At 44.1% G+C, this 13496-nt stretch overlaps 1 protein-coding gene across 1 annotated transcript; it reads right to left on the minus strand.

Annotated features, from left to right (window-relative positions):
* Positions 1 to 104: 104 nt before the first annotated feature.
* LOC105391865 (116 kDa U5 small nuclear ribonucleoprotein component) lies at positions 105 to 13252 on the minus strand. The gene is made up of 17 exons (XM_048625966.1): positions 12930 to 13252; positions 12451 to 12680; positions 11681 to 11932; positions 11150 to 11407; positions 10668 to 10824; positions 9731 to 9815; positions 9131 to 9264; positions 8273 to 8459; positions 7372 to 7512; positions 6560 to 6772; positions 5458 to 5593; positions 4856 to 5054; positions 3631 to 3773; positions 3066 to 3202; positions 2262 to 2382; positions 1126 to 1318; positions 105 to 291 (listed from the first exon to the last, which is right to left on the minus strand). The coding sequence occupies exons 1-17, from the start codon at positions 13118 to 13120 to the stop codon at positions 138 to 140; spliced, it is 2931 nt and encodes a 976-aa protein (XP_048481923.1). The 5' UTR covers positions 13121 to 13252; the 3' UTR covers positions 105 to 137.
* Positions 13253 to 13496: the final 244 nt, after the last annotated feature.

Below are 13496 nucleotides of genomic sequence, written 5' to 3' on the forward strand. Positions count from 1 at the left end.
AAATCCATATAAATTTTGTAATTTAAAAGATGCGCGACTGCAGCGCACTTAGCGACTAATTTGAAGGCGCCCTAAGGGCTTTTCACCAAAATAAAACACTCACATACACTTAAACCACATATTTATTATTAACTATCCTAATTCAACAGCACGTCCTGCCGCGCCAGCTCCAGCAACATGGGGTCGTCGAAGAACTTGTTGATAGAGACGTCCTCACTTAGCCCCTTGCGGCGCCGCGTCTTGATCATGAACTCGCGCGCCAGGTGCGTCGCCGGCTGCGGCTCCAGCGGCCTGCGGACGGGATTGTTATGAATTAGTCCTGGGAGAAATAAATCTTGGTCTACTTTCGAACATTATGGATTTTGAGTATTTAGGATCTGGCACTTGATTTTAGCTTAGGTACATGATACGAATCTCGCATTCTAAAAGAAATATTGTTTGTAAAATATTGTAAAAGAGATATCTCGTGTTTTGAGATGGCGTAGAGAGTGTGAAAATAGGAGTCCGCTATCCCAAAGATAATGTCATAAACGGTATCGGAAGGATGATCATTATGAAAGCACATTAACCAACATAGCTAGCAGGGGGCGGGCGTTTAACGCTTTTTCGCATACTCGAATCTTGGGCTCCGTGCTAGGCTTGCATTAAGGTATCGAGACCCTATCAGATACCTACTAATAAGCTGCCCAAACCCACCTGATACTGATGGTCTTGTCGAGCGGGTCGCCGGGCACGATCCGCCAGTGGTGGAACACCTGCAGGCAGAAGGCCTGGCCCTGCGTGTGCGTGCGCAGGTCCGTCTCGAAGCCGAACGAGTCTATATAGCAACATTACTGCTTCTCTATCTAGGCCCTGATCGAAATAGACACTAACCCATAGCCAGCCAGCCAGCACAGCTAAAGCATAGCGAAAAACGGGCATTGCCCTTTTTACATTTGTCTCGGTCGCACGCGCATAGTAATAGTGCCCTCACGCTCGCACAGTAACCTTGATGGCCGGCAGAGATTATGATTGGTTGTAGATGCAAAGGTCAACGTTCGATTTTCTCTGTGCTTGCCGACAGGCATAAAACGCTTCTTGTTTATGACCCTATCTATTGCATAATAATCAGTTCATCAAACCAACCTGATAGTGATGGTCTTATCCAGCGGGTCGCCGGGCACGATCTGCCAGTGGTGGAACACCTGCAGGCAGAAGGCCTGGCCCTGCGTGTGCGTGCGCAGGTCCGTCTCGAAGCCGAACGAGTCTATGGCGGGGACGAACGCCTTGATCGTGTAGAGAGGGGAGCCGGGGACCGGCGCGTCTTGCGTCACGTGACCTGGGGGGGGAAGGAAACATTAGTTGAATTACGTATGGGGTGGCGCCGTGTGGTTCGATGTAGCCAATATTTGGATCGTCCAGGATGCAGTGTGAAGGGCTTCATTTATCTTTATTTCAGTAAAATTCTGCGCTCTAACCGAAAGCGAAGAATGGCGAACTATTTACTTTACATCCGTGATTTTATTTTATGTTCGTCTAGTACTAGACTACAAGCGCACTCTCTTAAGATCTTCGCACATTATAACAACTTACCGGCGACTCGACTCTATGCTAGACATTGATATTTAAGCCCTGTGTCATATGTTCATGAATCAAAAATGATTATAAAGTAGTGTACGGTCAGCTTTTTGAAATTAAACCTTGAAGATATGACACAGGGCTTAAATATCAATGTCTAGCATAGAGTCGAGTCGCCGGTGAGTTGTTATAATGTGCGAGACCTTTATGCCTGAAATTGACACCCTCTCAGTAGCAATTGAATTAAAAGTTAGGATCCACTTCCGTTTTCAGGACCTTGTACTGTACCTACCTTGTTTTTATTTTTATTTTTTGTGTAAGTACTTTTAACTTTTTTTTCTGTTTGTATTTGATGTGTGTGTGCAGTGCACTGAATAAACGTTTTCTTTCTTTCTTTCTTTAAATTTCCAGCCTCTAAAGCTGCGTACACACCGGGCCAACGAACGCCCAACGAACGCCAACGGTTATCCAAACGATGGATATTTATCATACATAATACAGGGCAGATTGCGGAAACGAAGGCCAACGAAACCCGTTCGTTGGCCTTCGTTGGGCCGGTGTGTACGCAGCTTAAGAGGTCCCACTGCTAGGGCACGGGTCTCCTTCTAATGAAGTAAGGGTTTTAGGCCTAGTCCACCACGCTGGCCTAGTGGGGGTAGTAACTGTACTAAGTATACAAAAATCATATGATTTAGTTGACTAACCTCTTCTCTTGGCGAGCACGGTGTAGACGGCGGACACGCAGTCGGCGGGCGCCTGCACCTCCACGAACAGGTACGGCTCCATCAGCCGCGGCGTCGCCATCAGGAACGCCGAGTACGCCACCTGGAAAAATATAATTATGAATAGCAACGCAGTAATAAATTATGTGGAACAGCAACGAAATAAAACAATTGCAACACTCGTTTGTTAGAAAAAATATACTATAACTAGCTGTTCCCGCGCGCTTCGCTTCGCCTTAAAAAAGTTTGCCCGTGGGAATTCCGGGATAAAAAGTAGCCTATGTTCTTTCCCAGGGTCTAGACCGTATGCATACCAAATTTCATTCAAATCCGTTCAGTAGTTTTGGCGTGAAAGAGTAACAGACAGACAGACAGACAGACAGACAGACACAGTTACTTTCGCATTTATAATATTAGTTAGGATTAATTATTTGCGATGAAAGTGATATATTCATATTTAGGTACCTACAGGTATTGTATCTTCAGCCAATAATCACCTATGTCTGATTATCTCATATTTCCTCTTCCAGCACAGCGGCTTCAATGCGGAGTTGGCAGGGGTATATTACTCGGCCAACTTTACGGCAGTGTTATCTCAGTCTCAATGGCGATATTTATGTACAGTTGCATGAGTAGCTGTACTGAACTCACTGCTGCCTATTCGAGCATTGACAGTTGGTTATGTAGGAAGTTTGACAAGGTACATAAGTGTATAGCTTGTTATGCAGCTGACCGTACATTAGTATACATGAATTTACTATAGTGATATAATGAATGAGCACATACTCGTCTGGCAGTAGGGATGATCTGCCCGCCGCCGCGGTGCAGCGGCTCGGGCGCGATCACGGCGTCCAGGATCTTGAACTTCACGTTCCTGATCGGCTCCTCACAGAGAGGGCCCTCCCGCGTGCCCCATTGGAAACCTGCGAGCAAGATATAAGATACACTGGTAATTACACTAACTTTTGATAGAACCTTTTAGAAACTCTTAGTAAGTATACCATACAAAACTAATCGTGAAAAATACAGGATAACTTTTCTGGAGGCGGTTTATGTATACTAAAACCTCATTATATATTTTTTTTCTATAAACTAAAAACCGCACCATAATCGGTTCAGCCGCGATACACATAATGGCATACAAAAATACTTGAAATCTGCTTGACAATATATTTTTTAATGGAAATTAAAATTGTTACTGCTGGTAGGCTGAGATGTAGAAGTAACTACTGGTATTGTATGTATAATAATCATCAATTAATGCGTAACTGACTATATACATTTTTTAATTAATAGGAAATACATGAGTATATCACAAGTATTCATTGCATATCACATGACTACCACTCACCTTGCACAATACTATCCTTGACCGACGCCAGCAGATGCTTGTCCACCTCTGACGGCAGCGTGTCGTCCACGAGGATGTTGGGCCCCGTCGCGTCCGGCCCGAACGCCCAGATGGAACGCGCGGCCAGGAGATCCCAGTCGTATCTGTGGGTTAGCGGGGAGTTTGAGGCGTTGTGGTGGAATATTGAAGTTTAAACTATTGTAAAGAAGTCTTTGAATTGGACTTTTTACGCCGGCCCCAACGCAGGTCCCAACGCTACTCGTCCAACGTATGGATCTAGCAAATTGCATTGGCCCCAACGTTGGGGCGAGCGTTGGTAGATGGCCGGCTCGTGTCGGTTTTATTAAAGGAATCTGGCGTTGGCGATCACGCCCACACGTTGGCGCTTTGCTCAGTGCTGTTGCAACACGCAACGAGTGCGGACGTCAAGCGAGAATGGATTTCTCATCCACAAAATCATCACCTTTACGGAAAAATTAAATAGTTACAGATTTTATTGAACTTAACAACAAGCACATCCAATAATATAGGACGCAACTCGAAAGGAACATAAAAATCTAAATGTATTAGCATGCATGGCGCAGCATTCAACAGAATATGGGCATGATCTTCTCAATTGAAGATTTAAAAAAAGCTGGAATCATTAATGAGCACATATTTATCGCCTCAGAGCAGTTAAGATTTCTGTATCGGACATCTTCACGTTGGCTCTGCCGGGACAGAACTAGTTTGTTAGCCAACGTATGTACGCCTCACCCAATTTGCAGTCCAACGTTGGCACGAGCGTTGGGACCAACGTGTGGAGCCGGCCTTAGAATTAGAACAAGCTGCGAGGGTATCCTTGACATGTGTGTGGGTTAGGGCGTATTGTGAAATATTGTGGGAGAATATTGAATCGGTTAGAAGAAGCTGGAGTAGAATTTTGATAAACATCAGCTTGGTTCCGAGCCAACATAACATATCATGCGCTGATTTTCGACCGACAGATCGACCGGCAGCCAGTAGTGCTTTACTGATCATAAGCATGGTAACACAGTTAAACCGAAATTTTACCAAACTTCTTCTACCTATTGCCTTTTCTAGATTGTAGTTTATTTGCCAGGATTTGAATTGCATTGCTGTGTTTCGCTCTCTAGCCTTTGCTGAATTTTAGTGCCTCGTTTTGGTCAGCTTCCTAGTTAGCTAAATGTAATCTTAACACTACACGTGTTAAAGTAACCCTCACTTGGTCTGGAAGAAGTCCCCCTGTCGCTTGCGGTCCCAGGCGGCGGAGACGGCGCCCGCCTCGATGTCCTCGGCCAGCCCGCGCTCCAGCGGCTCCGCGATCATCGTCAGCTTGTTGCGCTTGTTCGGGGTTTCGGCGAAGCATTTTAGCGAGGAGGTTTCGACGACGGTTTCGCAGAAGGAGACTACGGGGTCGGCCACTGGGGGGGGAGAGGTTAGGAGAGTTGGTAAGGGTGAAGCGTGAGATGTGACTACCAAGAGGAATGTTTTCACCCAGTTTTTTTGCATATTGGGTATTACTTTTATATACCAGGGAGGGTATTTCCTTTAATATAACTAAATATATGAGCTATGCCAGAAAAAAGAGAATCTAAATAGCAAACAGACTCATACCATATTGCTTTCATCGTAGCTCTATACGCGTACTTTCCTTAAGCACCCCCCCTGAAGTCTAATAATAGACGCAATGCAGCATGCCCCATTTTTTTGCGCTTAAGCCTATTATATTTTAGTTCCCGCTTTTGCCGTAAGACTTCAGTGTTAGTGGAGACTCTACCAATTTCAAGCCGCTTTTACAATAGTTTTCACGTGGACATTACCTACCTTTAATATCGATCTCGGAGTACATATTCCTCAGGTCGTGCATGACGCAGTCGAGGAACAGCTCGCCCGTGCCCAGGATCACGTGCTCGCCGGACTCTTCGACCCGGGTCGAGAGGAGAGGGTAGGACTTGTTCACCTAGGGAGAGAGAGATAGCAATATTACTGGGGGGAATGGATTCTTTAAAGAAAGATGTTTGTACTCGGGTCTTGGGTGTTGATATTTATATTTAGTATGTATCTATCTATGTATTTGTGTAGATATATCAGCTGTCCGATACCCATAACACAGGTTCTGCCTAGCTTGGGGTCGGATGGCCGTGTGTGAGATGTCCCCACATATTTATTTATTTATTATTTATCTTCGGACCGCTGCCGCAGCTGCACTAACCATGACTCACCATGACATAAAGTTGTATAGATGGCACTGTTTGGTATAAGGAGGTAAGAAATGCGTTCAGACAGAGCGAGGTCATTGCGGTGCGCGCTATGCCGCTTGGTCGCAATTCATGCATTATTGGCCGATGATCTATTGGAGCTTTGACGCGCTCTGGCCGCTATCTAATCAGTCGTTCATAAGTGAATGGACGATTTGCTGAGGTCTGTTGGTTTTAACTATTATTTTCTTGTTTTTACCAATGGTTGAGTTAACTATGGATAAATAAATGGCCTTTAGTGGCGGCTACTATGGGCAAATATTAGGGGTAAATGGGCAACAGCTACCAAATTAAAATATAACAGGCTATTTACCTTCCTCAGCCCCTCCAGCATCTTCGGCAACTCGGACGGGTTGACCGGCTCCACCGCTATCTTCACCACCGCTTGCGTGTTGAACCTCAGCGGACGGAATGTGTGCAGCGTCTCCGTCTCGGCCGCATCGACCAGGGTACATGTCTTGACGACCGACTGGTCCACGCCTTCGGAACGTCAATGGCAGGTGGAACTTTGTCATTGATCGTGAGTGTATTTAGTTACTACTTCCTCATTACGCTCAAGCCCCAAACGCGCTTCAGGGACCTAAGTAATCTGATTTTATTTGTTGTTTGACACAGCCCATGCCATTCCTCTTTCTACATTCCTAAATATAACAGTCTATTTAGTTTACCTTCCTCAACCCCTCCAGCATCTTCGGCAGCTCGGACGGGTTGACCGGCTCCACCGCTATCTTCACAACAGCTTGCGTGTTGAACCTCAGCGGACGGAATGTGTGCAGCGTCTCCGTCTCGGCCGCGTCCACGAGGGTACACGTCTTGACGACCGACTGGTCCACGCCCTCGACCAGGCACCAGCAGCCAGCTGGCACGCGGTTTAGTTCCACCTGGGGATAAGAGAGTGAAATAGGAATATGTGGTTTGACAGTAACGGGTTTGAGTGAGTTAACCCGCACTTTTGTAGACGTTTTGTATAGATATGGTTAGGTATATAGCGGTAAAGTTCCATCAACAATAATACTATTCAATACACAATAGGAAAGGACCAACATATCAAGATAGTTAATGGCATAAGCAAGGTAATTGAGGGCAGATTACAGGTTAGTTATAGTATATAGATAGTTATCTCTTATTACTCGATATACCTTATACCGTGCCTCGTTGACCCACAGGCGGCCCACGCCGACACAATCTTGTACCTACATACACTGTGTGACAGTCGACATACCTTATACCGTCCCTCGTTACTATAAAATTCGAGATTAGGCGAATAAATCATAGACCAAAAAAGGTAGAACCCTTGTAGCTACATACACTGTGTGACAGTTGACATACCTTATACCTTGCCTCGTTGACCCACAGGCGGCCCACGCTCATGACGCGCGAGTCCTCCTCGTCCTGCGCGCTGTAGTTCTCCCCCAGCACGCGCACCGGCTGCCCCGCGTATAAGGTGCCCGACATACATTGTGTGTGACAGTCGACATACCTTATACCTTGCCTCGTTGACCCACAGGCGGCCCACGCTCATGACGCGCGAGTCCTCCTCGTCCTGCGCGCTGTAGTTCTCCCCCAGCACGCGCACCGGCTGCCCCGCGTACAGCGTGCCCGACATCACGCGAGCTAGCACCTGGGAAAGAGGGTGTTTTGTTTATATGTATGTTTATTTACATAAGTGTCAAATAAACCAGTAGCCCTATAGAAAGCCGAGCCGCATTAAATAAACGGCATTTCTTAAACCGTAAAGAGCCAAGAAAAGAAATGCTATACATCTCAATCCTGCGAACACATTTCTTAAAATGTAAATAGATGAGCAAAGAGAGACAGTAGTTGACATGTATTTTAAGAAGTTTGTATGGCCTCGCTTTGCTTGTCTCTTTGTAATTTGGAAAGTGCCAGTTATTTTTATATTGCCTCGCTTCGCTCGGCTCTCTAAGCTTTATTGTATGCAGGAGTGAGATGTATGGCCTCGCTTCGCTCGCCACTCTAGGTTTTAGGAAATACGGGTTCGGTGTGAATGACCTCGCTTCGCTCGGCTCTTCAGGGTTTACAAATGCCGATAAGGTTAGGCTTTAGGGAAAGCTGGGTTGAGATGTATGGCCTCGCTTCGCTCGGCTCTTTACGGTTTAGGAAATGCCAGTTAGGTTTGTATTGCCTCGCTTCGCACGGCTCTCAAGTGTTTAGGGAATGCGAGGTTGGTTTATATGTCCTCGTTTCGCTCAGCTCTTTAGGGTTTCGGAAATGCCGGTAAGGTTAGGTTTGCCTCGCTACGCTCGGCTCTCCAAGCTTTAGGGAATGCAGGGTTGAGATGTATGGCTTTTAAGGCTCTTTACGGTTAGGGAAATACCGGTTAGGTTAGCTCTACAAAACCGAGGAAGTAGGTTACTAACCAAAAAGAACGTGCAGTCGTCAGTGGGATACATCTTGGTGGTGTGCGCGACCAGCCGGCCCGCCTGGTCGCAGGAGGACATGTCGTCCACTAGCGGCCCCTCCGTGCCGCGGTAGCAGTGAGCCACCTTGCCGGGAGCCGCCTCGAGCGGGGACGGGATGTTGCGCACTACTAGCTCTACGAAACCGCTGTGGAAGGGATGAGATATTAATGGTTGTTATAGGATACACAAAGTTTAGATTTGTATACTGTATTCATTCTTATCTGTCTTCTTAATCAAAATACTATTTAATTAAACAAATAAACTATAGCCAAAATAAATGGATTAATTACGAAATCAATCATTTTTGCTTGTAAGTATTTCGTTTGTCATTATGTTTTATTTCATAACTTAGTTTTTAAATTAATTTAAATAAAAAGACCTCCAAGACTGCTCAAACTCTGTGCCAAGTAACATAAAATACATTATAAGTGAAACTGAAGGCAGTAGGGAACATCTGCAGTTAACTAATATGAAGCAAATAATGTTATGACCTCACTGTATGTTGTTGTATTGTTGTTATGTTTATCTACGCAGATATAATGCCATGCTGCGTAGGTTGATACAATGCAATATACTTCATTTGTACCAAGAACAAAAATTACAAAAAACATAACTTACAAATAAAAATATAGCATTCTCTAACAGACAACCGGATATAAGGTTGATTGTAGTTTTATAAGTATTCTAAATTTTGGAAAATAGGCATGCACCTAATTTTTAAGTGGTTTTTTTTATGTTTTAGCATAAACACAATGGTTTTTTTTACGTTTTCACATAAACACACAAGTTGAAACCGCTCAATTTGAACTAACTCACCAGAAGTCCCCGAAGAAGCGGCTGCAGACGAGCCTGAGCAGCGGGCGGATGTTGAGCCGCGCCTCCTGCTTCGTGAGCTTGATGCCGAGCTCCTCCAGCACCTGGGGCAGGGAGCCGTCCACGTCGCCCACCACCTGCGGGGAATATTATGTATAATATTATCTATACAGTACAGTTTTATCTATTATTATTATTAATATTAATATTATTAATTACTGTATAGATAAAATAAATGTACAGATCCATAGAAGGTATGATAGGTAAGGCCTATGTCCAGCAGTGAATGGTTATTGGCTGATGATGATGATAGAAGGTGAGGTTTATGTATAAACACAAAAAAGAGATTGCAAGTTGTCGTAAAGAATAAAAAATAGGAATTAACACGGCAGATTAAGGGTGGGTTGCACCATTTAACTTTAACTATTACAAACGTCAAATCTCTAGGCGAGACAGATCAATCTTCAAGAGATTTGACGTCTGTAATACTTAAAGTTAAATGGTGCAACCCACCCTAAGTTGATTCATAACGACATGTGACGCCAGTTAAAATTGATGCTTATTGTGACGAAAATATATAAATATATTTAATAAATAACAAACCTGAGCAAAGATCTTGTACAGCGGCTCCAGTATAAACTCCACGAAGCTCCTCTGCGCGGACGCATGCGGTTGTTTTTTGGTGAACCTGAGAATCAATACAAATTAATTTAATTACAACCAAACGCCATATTGTGTCATCAAAAGGAAATGTAAATTATACGTCTAATGCCCCCTTTGATCGGTCGAGAACTGTTGAAATTTTATCGACACAAGTAGGTAAAATACACAAGACCCTTGCGTACAACCTATTTTGGACCATCAACACGGAAATGTAAAATACGTCGAACAGGAATTCGCTAATTTAACATGGTCTTGACGTTGAAGTAGATGGTCTCGGCTCGAGCCAAGCTTTCGCTGACACCGCACTGACGCAACGTAACACGCCACGCACGATGCGCTGTGTACCGTTACGTATGGGACTCCATGTAAACAAACCAGGCGTCACCGCCCCATCGCTGTCACAACGCGCCGCTTTAATAACCTATACATCAAATAGCATTATATTTATCATCACCGTCTGGTCTTAGCGTTGAAGTACACGTCCCCCCACAGCCACTGCGCCATGTCCACGCCGCGCAGACCCGTGCCCTCGTGCGCCGCCGCGTACATCGCCGCCAACGACTCCACCAGTAGAGGCATACGTAGACGGACTTACTGCCAGAAGGGAGATTCTTCCGGACAACTTTTGATTGCATTATCGGTGGATTGTGATTTTGTACAAGCTATTGATATTACTAAACAAAGATGTCGCCACTGACGCAACGTAAAACGCCGCGTGCGATGCACTGTAAACCGTTACGTATGGGAATTCTATGTAATCAAACTTGGCGGCACGCTGGCGTCGCGTCGCCGTCACGCAGCGCTTATTGAAATCGCTTATTTGATATTCACGTTCTGGTCTTGACGCTAGCGTGACGTCATCTTCCCGTCTCCTTACCGTCTAGTTTTAGCGTTGAAGTACACGTCCCCCCACAGCCACTGCGCCATGTCCACGCCGCGCAGACCCGAGCCCTCGTGCGCCGCCGCGTACATCGCCGCGAATGACTCGACAGTGAAACACACGTCGTAGAGAGATGACGCGAAGGCCACGTTGCCTGTGGAAGAATTGGTGGTTTTAGAACGATGTGAGGATGATATTTTTCGGGCATAGTATCGTGTCAGTTTCAGAACTAACGTCAAGTTAAGTGGAACTTAAATATAACATGCGAGTTAAATGTGATTGGCTAAATTGTTAATACCTAAGTAAGAGTCCAAAAGAGAAACAGGGTTCGGTGATGGCGATAGGTAGTCTAGATAAACTCAAAATAAATTTTTTTTATTCATCGTAAAAATATAAAATTTTCTGATGAACGTAAATTTTTACAAACTACTATAAATTATATAAAATCTATCATTATTAACCATACAGTAGAAACTTACCCAACAACGGCGAGAACACCGTAGCCGGCTCCTCCGGGTTATCCTGCGGCTGGTGCGTGGCCGACAGCGAGTTCAGCTCGTCTATGATATGCCTCAACTTATAATACGCGTCTGCGGGGGGCAACTTCAGCTCCAGCATGAGTCGGTCGATCTTGTTGATGCAGATCGTGATCGGGACCCGCTCCTGGACGGCGTGTCGGAGTAGGCGCTCCGTGTTTAACATGATGCCCTCTGCTGCGTCCACGAAGAGGACTGCGCCTGTTGGGGGAAGGAGGGGTTAGTGGTTTATGGAAAAGTTTGAATTGTTTAAGAAGAGAAAAATGGTTTAAGAAGAGAAAAGCTTCTTGGTGGGGCCAGGAGTGTCATGTTGGAATTTCAAAGAAAATATGTGCTTGCATTTATGTCATCATATCAGTTTTCATACAGAACACTGGTCCAATCATTGAATATAATTTAGAAAGAAGCTTTATTCTAATAGAAGTAGCATAATATAGCAGACTAAAAAATAAAGTAGTAAAAAACAAATCATACCATCAGAGATCCTCAAAGCAGCGGTGACTTCATCACTAAAGTTCACATGCCCTGGAGTGTCCATGATATTCAGCAAGTGGGACTTTCCCTTGATGTCCTTCAGCAGTAGCGTGACAGGCATAGACTTGATGGACACCCCGCGCTCCTGCTCCACAAACAGTGTGTCGGTGTAGCGCATCGGGATGGTGGTGTCGTTGTTGATGGTGCTCGGGTGTGTCTGACGCATGAGGCAGTCTACGAAGGAGGTTTTACCTGGAATATATTGAGAGGTTATTATATGGCATTGCCTATATTTATATTGGTGAGACATTAGTAAGTATTAAAGGAAAGGATTTTGAGAGATTGAATTTAAGATTCAATATCTTAAATTCAATCTCTCAAAATCCTTTCCTAACTATAAACTAATAACACATCAATATGCCCTTTTATCTGCTTTGTGTTTTACCTGCATTGACCTAGCTTATACCCAGTCAGTATGGAAAAATAATTTAGTACTTATACATATATAAGATTGAAGGTTAAATGTATAACACATTAGTTAGGTATTAGTATTAACTGTAATGTTGTGCAATTTTAGTTTCAATAAATAAATATATTTTCAAATCCCAGTAGGTTACTAGTAATGGCTGGAGGATGAAGACCCTGGACATAGTTGTAGCACTCCATGGTAGAGAGATATGTTCAGGGCAGAGGATAGATAGATGGATAGATAGAGTATTGTAGCTAGAACTACAGCGGGCTGACAACAAAATTTTACTGTAAAATATTACCATTATGCAAATGCCCCATCAGTGTGACATTTCTGATCAAGTTGGTGTTATCCAGCATGTCTGCCAGGTACTCCATGTTATATGTGGTCTCCGGTAGCTGTTGCTCTTGAACTTGGAAGTTCTTTTGTTTCAGCGGTTCAATGAGCGGCTTGTCCAGCGCCTGTGTGTCTTCTTCTTGTACCACTGTCTCTACGTCCGGACCATATACTTCTACCGCTTGCGGGTAATATCTGTAAACAGAAGGTTTTGTGATATTGCTTTACAATAGTAGTTGTTTGGCTTTGTGTTTGTATATTAATATTTTGGAAAAACATATCTAAAGGTAAAATTGACAGTAACAGAGCATCTATATGTTTTAAAATTACTGAATTACAATAACAAACGCTAATCCAGTCCTGAAGTAACCTGTAATAGTATCTAACATTATTTTGAGGTTAGCCTAAAAATGACCATGTAAATGATAAGACTTTTAAGCTTACCTCTTGTCTTCATGCAGCACGACGGACATGGGCGCGGCCTCGGCCTCCGCCTCTGCGTCCTCATCCTCATCCATCGCATCCTCATCATCTCTGGCGTCACCCTGGCCGTAAACACTCTGCTCATCCTCGGAATCCGATTCCAAGTCCGGTCCAATGTAGTTACCGAACTCATCATATAAATCACCGTCCATTATTGTATGAATGTGCAAAGACTATGGTCTTTGTAGGATTAAATTATTGTAAAACCTCTAATTTATTTTCAAACAAACAACACAAACACACTCGCCGGCAGAACGTTTTTTTTTATTTTGTGATCCACTTTGAGAGATTACTAAAACTTCCCCCTTATTCAGAGAAGTTACAGAACGTTTTAACTAATAAACTGTTTTGTCCCTCTCTGACAAAGTACAATTTGTTCTTTGACAGAGAGGGACAAAACAGTTTATTAGTTAAAACGTATTGTAACTTTTCTATGAATAAGGGGGTAAGGTTGCACAGGATAATAAAACTGAGTAAAAAAGGACATAGGGGAGGAGACATTCAAAGGGAGTCAAATTAGCGGATTTA

Source organism: Plutella xylostella, chromosome 15 (assembly GCF_932276165.1).
Source record: "Plutella xylostella chromosome 15, ilPluXylo3.1, whole genome shotgun sequence".
Lineage (NCBI taxonomy): Eukaryota > Metazoa > Arthropoda > Insecta > Lepidoptera > Plutellidae > Plutella > Plutella xylostella.